Here is a 12,537-nt window from a genome sequence, read left to right as displayed (position 1 = left end):
TAAATATCAGCCTTCTCGAGTGAGTGCTCCCACCCAAAGTCATATATCTATGATTCAGCCCCAACTAAGACATATACTAGTTTAAGACTCATTCCTTCTCCCCAAAGCACCCTGGGAATTGTAGTTCAGTGAGTGGTATCGGGATTCTGCAACTACAGATACACTTAGCAAGCTAAAATTCCCATGATTCTTTAGCAGAAGCCATATTATATAAATTGATACGTTTGGTGTGTAGGTATACACAGTCCAAAATGGGATACCATTGTTCTTCCATACCAAGCTAAAGTAACTGCTAGCATTCTGTGCACAAGAAGGAAAAGAAGGTCCCCTGTGCAAGCACCAGTCATTTCCGACTCTGGGGTGACGTTGCTTTCACGACGTTTTCACAGCAAACTTTTTACGGAGTGGTTTGCCATTGCCTTCCCCAGTCATCTACGCTTTCCCCCCAGCAAACTGGGTACTCATTTGACCGACCTCGGAAGAATGGAAGGCTGAGTCAACCTGAGCTGGCTACCTGAAACCAGCTTCCGCTGGGATCGAACTCAGGTTTTGAGCAGAGTTCAGACTGCAGCTTTACCACAATGCGCCACGGGGCTCTTTCTGTGTACAAACATGGGGTTAATTAGGTTTAGCCTGGGCTACAGCCTGTGCTCAAACAATACCATTCTGAACCATGGTATCTGAAATTTTACTCTTGGCAGAAAGCTACATCTTATTCATTTTTATTCTACTCTTAAAAGTGTCTCCCAACCTCTTTAGGCACCAGGAACTGGTTTCGTGGAAGACAATTTTTCCATGGATCATAGGGGGGAGGGGGGGGCGCTGGGGTTTTTGCCGCCTCAGGCTGCCCCCCCCCCCCGGTCCAACCCACATCCATGCCCAACATGGGGGGGGGGTCTTTAAATGAGGAGTCTTGGGCCATTTCTGCCACCTCCCTGCTAGGTGGCCAGGCAGCAGAAGGCCAGTCTGCCACCCCCATCGATCAGCTGATCGGGTCCTCGGCGGGTGAAAGGGGTGACGGGACTACTCTGCCTCACTCTGAGGCTGCCTCCCTGCCTTGGAGCAAGGCCGCACTGCCTCTTTCATCCACCTTGGTCCTGGGCAGGTGGGGGTCGTGCAGCACCTCTGCCTTGCTCCATGGCCCGGTTGATAGCAGGCCACAGACTGGTACTGGTCCACAGACCGGTGGTTGGGGACCCTGTTTTGCACAGCTGATTTTGCTTCTTTTAATCACCAAGACCTAAGCAAGGACACCTTACTCCAGACTTCAGGCTGTTTCCATTCGCCTTCCCCAACCTCCTGAGATATGCATTTGTACATAAATGCTGTCAAGTCCCAACGGACATATGGTGACCCCAGTCATGGGCTCTCAAGGCAAATGAGAAGCAGAGCTGGTTTGCCATTGCAGAGTCTTCCTTGGTGACCTCCCTTCTAAGTACCAACCTGGCTTAGCTTTCCAGATGTGACAACACAGGCCTGTACAATGTTGTCTTCCCTCCCCAGAAACATCACTTCAACCGAAATGTTTTCAGACCTATCACTGCGACCATAAAGAGTAGGAGATTGAGGGTGTGCGTGTGTGGGGTTTTTTTTGGGGGGGGGGGGGGCGGGATGAAATTTGAGGTGTTGAGTGCTGAATTCTGCACTGCTGGAACGGTGTGCTGCACATGGCCTGAGCCTTAACCATAGGGTTGCCAAGTCCAATTCAAGAAATATCTGGGGACTTTGGGGGTGGAGCCAGGAGACATCGGGGCGGAGCCAAGAACAAGGGTGTGACAAGCATAATTGAACTCCAAGGAAGTTCTGGCCATCACATTTAAAGGAACCGCACACCTTTTTAAATGTCTTCCTTCCATAGGAAATAATGAAGGATAGGGGCACCTTCTTTTGGGGCTCATAGAATGGGACCCCCTGATCCAATCGTTTTGAAACTTGGGCGATACTTTGGGGAGAGTCACTAGATACTATACTGAAAATTTGGTGCCTCTACCTCAAAAAACAGCTCCCCCAGAGCCCCCGAAACCTCCAGATCAATTCCCCATTATACCCTATGAGAATCAATTTCCACATAGAGAATAATGCTCAGCAGACGTGAGAGGATACAAGGACTACAAGTCCCAGCATGCACCTTGTGAAGGGAGGCCAGACTGGAGCGAATAGCAGGCCGGCGGTGGGCGTGTCTTTGTAACTCGGAGGAAGGGAGAAGCTTGAAGCCAGGCAGGGAAAGAGACACGACGCCTTTCCACCCTCCCCCCCACTATCAGATTTTTAGGGAGCGGGGGATTAGGCTGCTAATACAGGGGTCCCCCGGCAGGGCGGGGGGTGGGGTGGGAAGCCTACTTAGCCACTTTGCTCTGAAGTTGTACTTGGAAGTCAATGCTGGTAACCAGCTCACGAATGGGGCGGCTTGACACTCTTTGTCAGAAACCGTATTGCCATTTTCCATGGGACAGACTCACCTGTGCAAGTCCTCTTGTTTTTGTGCAGCACGTAGCCGATATGACAACTGCAATAAAAACCACCCAGGTAATTGTGGCAATAATGGTCACAAATTGGTTCATTGTCGATTCGCTGTTGACACTCATCAATATCTGAGGGAGGGTGAAAGGAGAGAGCTGGTTAAATTGATCTTGCCCAAAGTGAGACGAAGCTATTTTGTGGGGCAGGATTTATAGAAAGGTATGACTGCATACACAGTACCAAGGTTGATAACGGGACATGAGGAAAGCCTGGCACAGGTGCAATGTTGCTGTTTTCCAGACTGCCTTAAAGTTCAGTTTTCATTCCCTAATGCTACTCCCCCCCGCCCCCCACCCTTGTATAGACAACTTTGTAAACATCCCAGTAAAGGGTCGTTTTGTAGAAAAATAGGTGGCAGAGCTAATTAGCAAAACTCATTAGCATATCCCGCCCCCCGCCAAAAGCAACCTGATGCAAGAAAGGAGAGCCCCAGGTGAGCGAGGCCCGCTTGGGCTGGCTAGTGATCCAGCCAGCCCAAGCAGGCCTCTCTTGCCTGGGGCTCTCCTGGGCTGTCCTCCCCCCCCCCCAGTCAAAAGATCAGTGTGGAGAAACTCCATTTTAGGCCTGTGCTTGTCTGGGAGTTGGCTAGAGGAGTCTTAAACTCTAGGCAAGGCTTTGGCCTAGTCTATTCCTCCTTCGCCCTCCCCTCCTGTCTGGAAGCAGCACTTCTGAGGAGGCCTCCTAGAGAGACAGGAAGTCTTTCAGGCTGCAGGAGGAAAAACCAGTTCCTGGGTGGGAACTGGGTTTTATATTAGAGGTTTTTGGAGGGAAACGGGCAGTTAAAAGTTGTCAGGGGAAGCTGACAGTCGGTTGAGTTTGATTTGAGTTTTGGAGACTGGTGAGTCGGTTCTGGAAGGTACGGTTAGGGCAAGTTATATATTAGGGAAAGAAGGAGCGTTTATCCCTACTTTAATTTATTACTTCTGTTCACCCTGTATTTAAGAATGCCTGTAAATAGTTATAAATTTTAAATAAATATTTTGTCTGTTTTAAAAAGGTAGTCCCTCTGTACCACATAGATTTCCCAACCACCTTAGATAGGGTTGCCAAGTCCAATTCAAGAAATATCTGGGGACTTCGGGGGTGGAGCCAGGAGACTTTGGGGGTGGAGCCAAGATCGAGGCTGTGACAAGCATAATTGAACTCCAAAGGGAGTTCTGGCCATCACATTTAAAGGGACGGCACACCTTTTCAATGCCTTCCTTCCATAGGAAATAATGAAGGATAGGGGCACCTTCTTTTGGGGCTCATAGAATTGGACCCCCTGGTCCAATCCTTTTAAAACTTGGGGGGTATTTTGGGGAGAGGCACTAGATGCTATACTGAAAATTTGGTGCCTCTACCCCCAAACAACAGCCCCCCCAGAGCCCCAGATACCCACAGATCAATCCTCCATGATTTTCTATGGGAATAAATCTCCATAGGGAATAACAGAGTTCCCAGCAGACATTTCCCTCCCCTCCCCCCGCTTTCTGACAACCCTGAAGCGGGGGGAGGGCCTCCAAACCGGGGAATCCCCTGCCCCCACATGGGGATTGGCAACCTTAACCTTAGACCACGCTACTGTAAGGTATACAGTTGGCAAGGGTGCCAATACTCCAGGGGTCTCCCAAAGAAGGACTGTGGTCGCTGTTAACCAGATGCTGGGTTGGCAGTGGACCTTGAGGCCACAGAACTGGCAGGAAGGGGGATTGGGAGTCCTGTTCCTCTCGGACAGGAACCCCTAAACTGAACAGGTGGTGGCAGCGTGCCCTCATGGCGGGAAGAAGATAAGCTCCCTTCAGGAGTTGGCAACTCAAAAGGGAGTTGATGGGACTGGGTCTGAAGGCAGAATCGGGCCGGTTCCGTTATGCCACTCGGAATCACGTAAGGTGGAGAAAGGGTGGTGTGGGCTTCTCCAGGGGTTAATGAGGGCTGCTGGGGGCGTGGCAAAGCTCCTGGTGACTGGCTGGCTGCCCGCTCTCCTAATCCGGGGATTGTTATGCAGCTGCACCTACTAGTCAATGGACAAGATCGGTGGGGAGCAAGAGGGGGAGGTGACAGAAAGGTTCAGGAGCTGCGCTTCTGTGAGCTGCTGAATCTGAGGCCTGATCCCAGCGTTACCCCAGTTCTTCCCCACCCTTGAGGCTGCTGCAGCACTTCAGTGCATATGCAGAACAAACTGATTCATTATGGACTAAATATTCTATTTTAGTAGGTTTCAAATGTATATGTACATTGTATATTTATAAGTGGTTGTCACCCACTGAGCCAGACTCAGGGGCAGCAGGAAACAAATTTAATAAATAAAAAAACAAAAAAAAAGTGGGGAAACAGTCCTCAAATGTGAATCCAAAGGGATGGAAGACAGGCAGGGAATGACCAAAGAAATCGTATCGATAGCTAAGGTTGCCAAGTCCAATTCAAGAAATATCTGGGGACTTTGGGGGTGGAGCCAGGAGACATCGGGGTGGAGCCAGGAACAAGGGTGTGACAAGCATAATTGAACTCCAAGGGAGTTCTGGCCATCACATTTAAAGGAACCGCACACCTTTTTAAATGTCTTCCTTCCATAGGAAATAATGAAGGATATGGGCACCTTCTTTTGGGGCTCATAGAATGGGACCCCCTGGTCCAATCATTTTGAAACTTGGGCGATACTTTGGGGAGAGTCACTAGATACTATACTGGAAATTTGGTGCCTCTACCTCAAAATACAGCTCCCCCAGAGCCCCCGAAACCTCCAGATCAATTCCCCATTATACCCTATGAGAATCAATCTCCACATAGAGAATAATGCTCAGCAGATGTGTCCCCCCCCCCCATTTCTGGTGACTCTGAAGGGGATGGGCCTTTCTACTCACGAGTTGCTGCCAACTTCTTCAAAGTAACACAACACACCATCCCAAGAGGAAGCCTTTCAATCAGCGACTGAAGCCTCCGGAGGTAGAAACGCACATGGTCCTCCGGGGTGGAGCTCCCCCACCCCTGCCGGCCAGACTCCCCAAGGAGACGCCACCCAGCAGCCGGAGAGGATGCAAGGACTATGAGTCCCAGCATGCACCTCGCGAAGGGAGGCCGGTCTGGAGCGAATAGCAGGCTGGCGGTGGGTGGGTCTTTGTGACCCAGAGGAAGGGAGAAGCCTGAAGCCAGGCAGGGAAAGAGACACGGTGCCGTTCCACCCCCCACCCCCGCTTTCAGATTTTTAGAGAGCGGGGGATTAGGCTGCTAATCCAGGGGTCCCCCGGCAGGGTGGGGGGGTTGGGAAGCCTATTGATAGCATCAGGGCTTTTTGTGTAGGAAAAGCCCAGCGGGACTTATTTGCATATTAGGCCACACTCCTTGACATCACTATTGTTTCACACAAGGCTTTTTTTGGTAGGAAAAGCCCAGCAGGAGCTAATTTGCATATTAGGCCACATCTCCGATGCCAAGCCAGCTGGAACTGCGTTCCTGCTAAAAAAAAAAGCCCCGGATAGCGTGATATTTGAACTGCCACGACACTGACAAAAACCTGAAAGCTTGGAAAATGCCATTGAAATCTGGTTTATTTTCCTATCTAATGCATTTAAATGCATAGATTGATTTTTGGCAGTAAAACCCAGTTCGTAAGCAGATTCTAAATCTAAGGAAGTTCAAGTTATTGTTATTATATATCTTATTTATCTGTCGTGTGCTCTTCACAAGATTCACACGATGATTCATGAGTTAAAAATAACCATCCATGTAATAAAACCCAAATAAAAATCAGTCTCCCTAAAATAATCTAATAAAAGAGATAAATCAAAACTATTATCTAAAGCAGTAGTCAGCACTCTAACCACACAGGTTCAAGCACAGAATCTCGGGCGTTTATGTTTTCTGCATTGCAAGAAGAAGATATTGGATTTATATCCTGCCCTATACTCTGAACCTCAGAGTCTCAGAGCGATCACAATCTCCTTTATTTTATTTATTTATTTAATTCAATTTTTTTAGCCCGCTCTTACCTCCCTGCCCCCACAACAGACACCCTGTGAGGTAGGTGGGGCTGACAGAGCTCTCCCAGAAGCTGCCCTTTCAAGGACAACCTCTGCCAGAGCTATGGCTGACCCAAGGCCATTCCAGCAGCTGCAAGGGGAGGAATGGGGAATCAAACCTGGTTCTCCCAGATAAGAGTCCGCTCACTTAACCACTATGGCTGCCCCAAGGCCATGCTAGCAGGTGCAAATGGAGGAGTGGGGAATCAAACCCGGTTCTCCCAGATAAGAGTCCGCACACTTAACCACTATGGCTGACCCAAGGCCATTCCAGCAGCTGCAAGTGGAGGAGTGGGGAATCAAACCCGGTTCTCCCAGATAAGAGTCTGCGCACTTAACCACTATGGCTCACCCAAGGCCATTCCAGCAGCTGCAAGTGGAGGAGTGGGGAATCAAACCCGGTTCTCCCAGATAAGAGTCCGCTCACAACCACTAGGGCTGACCCAAGGCCATTCCAGCAGCTGCAAGTGGAGGGGGGAATTAAACTCGGTTCTCCCAGATAAGAGTCCGCTCACTTAACCACGATGGCTGCCCCAAGGCCATTCCAACAGCTGCAAGTGGAGGAGTGGGGAATCAAACCTGGTTCTCCCAGGTAAGAGTCCGCACATTTAACCACTACACCCAACTGGCTCTCAGAAAGAATCACAGACAGCAAACTTTCTGCAGCACACCTGTTTCTATTGGTGCTGAAAAGACCATCTTTCACCCCTCACCTTCAGCAGAGTAGAAAGCCTCAAAGCCTGTGAACCCCTTTTCATTGGAGTAGTCCGATCGGAAGGTCACTGCGAGGTTGTTGTCAAGCGAGTGGAACGTCTTGTCCCCCGGGGCTTCCTCCGTGTCGGTGCTCTCATGACCACACAGAGTGGCCAAGACCTCCCCTCCAGACTGCATCTGTAATGTGGGTTGTGCAGGGGTGGGGTGGGGTGGCAAGTTTATCTATTTAGAATAGTTCTGTGCTGCCTCTTCAGAGTCCTGCTGAAAGCAGCTTGCAGTTAAAAGTCACGGTATTAAAACACAAGCCATCAAAACACAAGCTGTTAGACATAAGCGGCACAAACAACACTCCACAAAACAGAAGCAGACCGATTAATAAGAGAAAACCCACAAGCCTGGGTAAAAAGATGTGTTTCAGCCTGGTGCCTAAAAGAAAGTGAAGTAGGTGCCAGGTGTGCCTCAAGGGGGAAGGCGCTCCAAAGTGCGGCTGCCAGTCTCCAGGTGGTAGCTGCAGATCACCTGGAAAAAACTGTAGTGTGGAGAAATGCCTTGTATCCTGGGAAGTTGGCACCAAGCAGGAGGAAGGGAGGAAGTTAGCTCACAGCCTTCCAGATGCATTTCTAAAGGAATGCTAATTAATTTAGCAGGAGAGACAAAGAGATGGGCTGGTTTAGCCTCTCAAAGGGCTTGATTAGCAGTATTCGGGCTGACCTCCGATTTTGATTTTAAAGGGGACCTTGAACTTCGGTCCGTGCAGAAGCTGGACTGCTGCCTTGTTTCCTTGAAGGCCTCTGGCCTTGTTGGGACCAGGTAACCTTAATAGGCCCTTCATATGTTTTGGTCTCTGTGGGTGATTTATTTTATTTATCTATTTACGTTATATTTATATCCCGCCCATTCCATACAGACTCAAGGTGGCTAACAGCATAAAATAGACAGTAAACAAAAACAATATTAAAACAATAAAACAATCAGATAAATGACGATGGTGCTACTTCAGGCGGATCATATAATGGGGAGGGACGGTGGCTCAGTGGTAGAGCATCTGCTTGGGAAGCCGAAGGTCCCAGGTTCAATCCCCGGCATCTCCAAAAAAGGGTCCAGGCAAAAAGGTGTGAAAAACCTCAGCTTGAGACCCTGGAGAGCTGCTGCCAGTCTGAGAAGACAATACTGACTTTGATGGACCAAGGGTCTGATTCAGTATAAGGCAGCTTCATATGTTCATATGTTCAATGTTTTCTTTCTCACATGCACAGATCCTGGGCAGTTAGTAATAAAAGCGCTATGGGCCCAGATACAGCGGCAGCCCTCTCCCATGAGATGTTCTATGCCATCCAAAACAGTTCAGTCTTGCAGGCCCTGAGGAACTGTGATAAATCCCGCAGGGCCCTGATGGCTTCTGGAAGGGTGTTCCAAAGTATTGGGGTTGCAACCGAGAAGGCTCTTGCTCTGGTGGAGTCTAGCCTCCTTTAGCCCAGGGACAGCCAAAAGATTTTGAGAACTTGATTGCAGTGCTCTCTGGGGAACATGTGGGGCAAGGCGGTCCCGCAGATAGGTAGGTCCTAGGCCATATAGGGCTTTGAAGGTTAATACCAGGACCTTGAAATGGATTCGGTACGCAACAGGCAACCAGTGCAGCGCTCTCAGCACAGGCTGAATGTGCTCCTGACGAGGAAGCCCCATTAGTAGCCTGGCTGCAGCATTCTCATGAAGGAATAAGTAGATTCTTTCTAGTTGTCAGATATGCGATCTCTCCAGAGTCTTCTCTGGTCCCACCAGTGGATCTCCTGATGGCACCTGAGTTTTTGGCCACTGTGTGACGGAGTGTTGGACTGGATGGGCCATTGGCCTGATCCAACATGACTTCTCTTATGTTCTGTGATAAGATGAATTTGCAAGAACTGAGCTACCAGGTTAAACAAGAGCCCCTTGCTAGTTGAATGGATGTGAAATCATCTGCCTTCCAGATCTACAACAGCCCTCAATGTACTTTGTGAACTGGCACAAAAGCCACATAAAACACCCCACTTATTCCCACAACAGGTGCCTCTACCTTCACATAGTCGTATTCACACTGGTAAGACAACTCGAGGTTGAAGTGGGTGAAGTAGATGCGGATGGTGTAACCCTGGGGCATGGTGATATTCCACGTCCTCTCCTTGCTGTTGGGGTAAACGTTCGGAAAGTCAGGAGACGCAATCCTCCCATACATTTTTTGCAGTTGGACAACATCGCTGACCACAACATGGCAGAAGGCAACCAAGAAGAGACAAATCCTGCGGGAAAGAGGAATGAAGAAGTAGCGCAGTGGATGGCAAATCTGTGCCGATTTCTGAGCTTTCATTTATTTGGAATATGTCCCACCTTTCCTCCTCAAAGCGACTTGCAAAAGACTACAGTTGCCAGGTCCTCCCTGGCCGCCAGTGGGGGATGAGGATGTAGGGTGGCCAGATCCAGTTTGAGAATCTCTTGGGAATGAAGTGTGGGGAGAACAGGGACTTCAGTGGGATATAAGGCCATTGAGTCCACCCTCCAAAACATCAATTTTCTCCAAGCGAATGGATCTTTGTAGTTTGGAGAAGAGTAGTAATTCTGAGGGATCCCCAGGTCCCACCTCTCAGCTGGCATCCTTACCTGATAGTACCATACCAAACCTTTAATGGCATAATAGATTCAGATAAAAATACACAGAATATAAAAATTTAAACATTGGAGATAAAATCAAGATAAAGCCGAGCTTACAGATGCATTCAAACATGGTCAGAATTAAATGTAAGGATGTCAGCCAGAAATTTTGCCACAGCCTCACTAACCACCCCCTCAGTATCACTCAATAAATAATAACAGGGTGGCAGAATAGACAAATCTGGAGAAAAAGAAAGCTTGCCAAATAAATCTTTACGGAGGTTATGGTATAAAGAACAATCAAGCAATATATGCTGGATTGAGTCAGGGGTATTTGCTCCACAGGAGCAAAGTCTGTCGGCTAAAGGGACTCGCTGATATCTCCCTTGTAAAACTTTGGAGGGAAACGCGTTTAGTCTAGCCAACATAAATGCCCTGCGATGACTTGGAGTGGTTAGGTCTGATAGTATCCATAACAACAATAAATACACAGTGAATCCTAATAGCATACCACCTGACTCACAAATCATTTCATCCTGCACCATCTGCCCCAATTCTCCAGCTGCATTCCCCCAAAGCATTGCAGAAAAGTCCTATCAAATAGCACAATCCTCTTTTGGAAGGTCAGCAATGAAGACTCCCTCCCTCCCCCCCACACTATCTCTTTCAGCCAACCCAAACAGAGGTGTTGCAACTAAGAAGCCTCATGCAAAAAGGAATCATATCCTCTGTGTATGTGCAGAGGGGGGGACTATAAGCAATAGCCATTTAGAGAAATATAAATTGAGCACAGGTGCATATAGAAAGAGAAGATTCTTCAAGATTTCCACCTAAACTTTGCCTACATTTCCCCAGTGAAGAATCTAGGAATGTTGCAGGATAAAGCACAAAGCATTTCAGTGAACATTTTCAGGAATGTCCCTTGTATCCCTCAGCTATTCCCATGCAGAAGATGAAGATGACATTCATCCCCTCTGTTGTTTGTCCTCAACATCTCATAATTAAAGAAATACTGCTTGTGAACATGGAACTTCTGCCTAGCTATCACGGGTTTGGACGGAATCCAAAAGCCTCCAGAGTCGGTTGCTCAGTGGGACAATCTGTATAGCAGCTCTTTGAAGCCCAATCCAACTAATACGGACTTGCAGTGTGCTGGGGGAATGCAAAGCCCTTACAGGAGAGTATTTTAGGGGCAATCATATACATAGGAACATAAGAGAAGCCATGTTGGATCAGGCCAATGGCCCATCCAGTCTAACACTCTGTGTCACACAGAGGCCAAAACTCAGGTGCCATCAGGAGGTCCACCAGTGGGGCCAGAACTCCAGAAGCTCTCCCATTGTTGCCCCCCAAGCACCAAGAATACAGAGCATCACTGCCCCAGACATAAGAACGTATGAGAAGCCATGTTGGATTGAGCCAATGGCCCATCCAGTCCAACACTCTGTGTCACACAGTGGCCAAAAACAAAACAAAACCAGGTGCCATCAGGAGGTCCACCAGTGGGGCCAGAACTCCAGAAGCTCTCCCATTGTTGCCCCCCAAGCACCAAGAATACAGAGCATCACTGCCCCAGACATAAGAACATATGAGAAGCCATGTTGGATTGAGCCAATGGCCCATCCAGTCCAACACTCTGTGTCACACAGTGGCCAAAAACAAAACAAAACCAGGTGCCATCAGGAGGTCCATCAGTGGGGCCAGGACACTAGAAGCTCTCCCACTGTTACTCCCGCAAGCACCAAGAATACAGAGCATCACTGCCTTGTGGCTAATAGCCACTGATGGACCTCTGCGCCATATGTTTATCCAGTCCCTTCTTGAAGCTGTTTATGGTTTTAGCTGCCACCATCTCCTGTGGCAGTGAATTCCATAATTGCATATTGGTAAAGGTTCATGGCTAAAAACAGAAGAAAGAGTCAGAAGAAAGGCCCCTGATTTCCTGGAGGGGAAGACATTGTGGCTAGAACCCACCTTAACATTGTAAAAAGCCCAGGAAAACTCCACCAAGATTTCCGTATATGCTGCCGCTCTCCCAGCTATGTTTGCTCTGTTGGGGGAAGGTTGTCCTTTCTTTTGGCTCGGCCGTGTTTGCCTGTATTTTGAACTCCAATCTTTATCTTGTCCTTTCCCGTCAGTCTGATAGGTGGATAAGTTCCACAAGAGATGATTGATCGGCGCAACGAGTGAGCATGAGTATGTTTCAGTCCATTTGTTCTCTTTTTACAGATGAAAAATACTAGTGGATGAGCCGTCAGAGCGTGTGTTGAATTCTCAGCTCTCGAGCAATAGACCAGGTGCTTGTGCAGGGTAGAAAGCAAAGTCCGGAAGAAGACCTGGGGCAGGCTTTGGGAACTACATGATTTCTTTAGGCAGGAGAGGTGGGAGGAATGGGAGGGGAAAACCTTTTAGAAACATTAGTTCCCTTTCGTCAATTTGGTCTTCCCCATTCTTGTGCAATATGTGTAAACAGGCTGAGAATCCTGGCTCTTGTTCAGCAACTACAACAAACAAAACCTGATCCAGTCTCTGGCAGAATTCATACACTGCTCCTTTCAAGAATGCGATAACTTCCCTTCTCCCCTGAAATACCTTGTTTTTAAAGTCTTTGTATATTAAACTATAATACCCCCATTGGCTGTGCACTTTCTGTATTTTATGTAAATTAGTTTGTTTTGAT

General features: G+C 48.3%; 1 protein-coding gene across 2 annotated transcripts in view; it reads right to left on the bottom strand.

Moving 5' to 3' along the window:
• MASP2 (MBL associated serine protease 2) overlaps window positions 1-12,249 on the bottom strand; it is a 36,824-nt gene extending 24,575 nt beyond the window's left edge. The window contains exons 1-4 of one of the 2 annotated variants that reach the window (XM_060258998.1): window positions 11,832-12,249; window positions 9,286-9,508; window positions 7,232-7,409; window positions 2,460-2,591 (exon numbers count right to left, since the gene is read on the bottom strand). In XM_060258998.1, coding sequence (XP_060114981.1) covers window positions 2,460-2,591; window positions 7,232-7,409; window positions 9,286-9,508; window positions 11,832-11,839 — 541 coding nt within the window. In that variant the 5' untranslated portion in view covers window positions 11,840-12,249. The remainder of the gene's footprint in view (window positions 1-2,459; window positions 2,592-7,231; window positions 7,410-9,285; window positions 9,509-11,831) is intronic. The other variant, XM_060258997.1, reaches the window with a different exon arrangement.
• Between the last annotated feature and the right edge of the window lie 288 nt (window positions 12,250-12,537).

Source organism: Heteronotia binoei, chromosome 18 (genome assembly GCF_032191835.1).
Source record: "Heteronotia binoei isolate CCM8104 ecotype False Entrance Well chromosome 18, APGP_CSIRO_Hbin_v1, whole genome shotgun sequence".
Lineage (NCBI taxonomy): Eukaryota > Metazoa > Chordata > Lepidosauria > Squamata > Gekkonidae > Heteronotia > Heteronotia binoei.
This window is presented reverse-complemented; position numbering and strand designations above follow the sequence as displayed.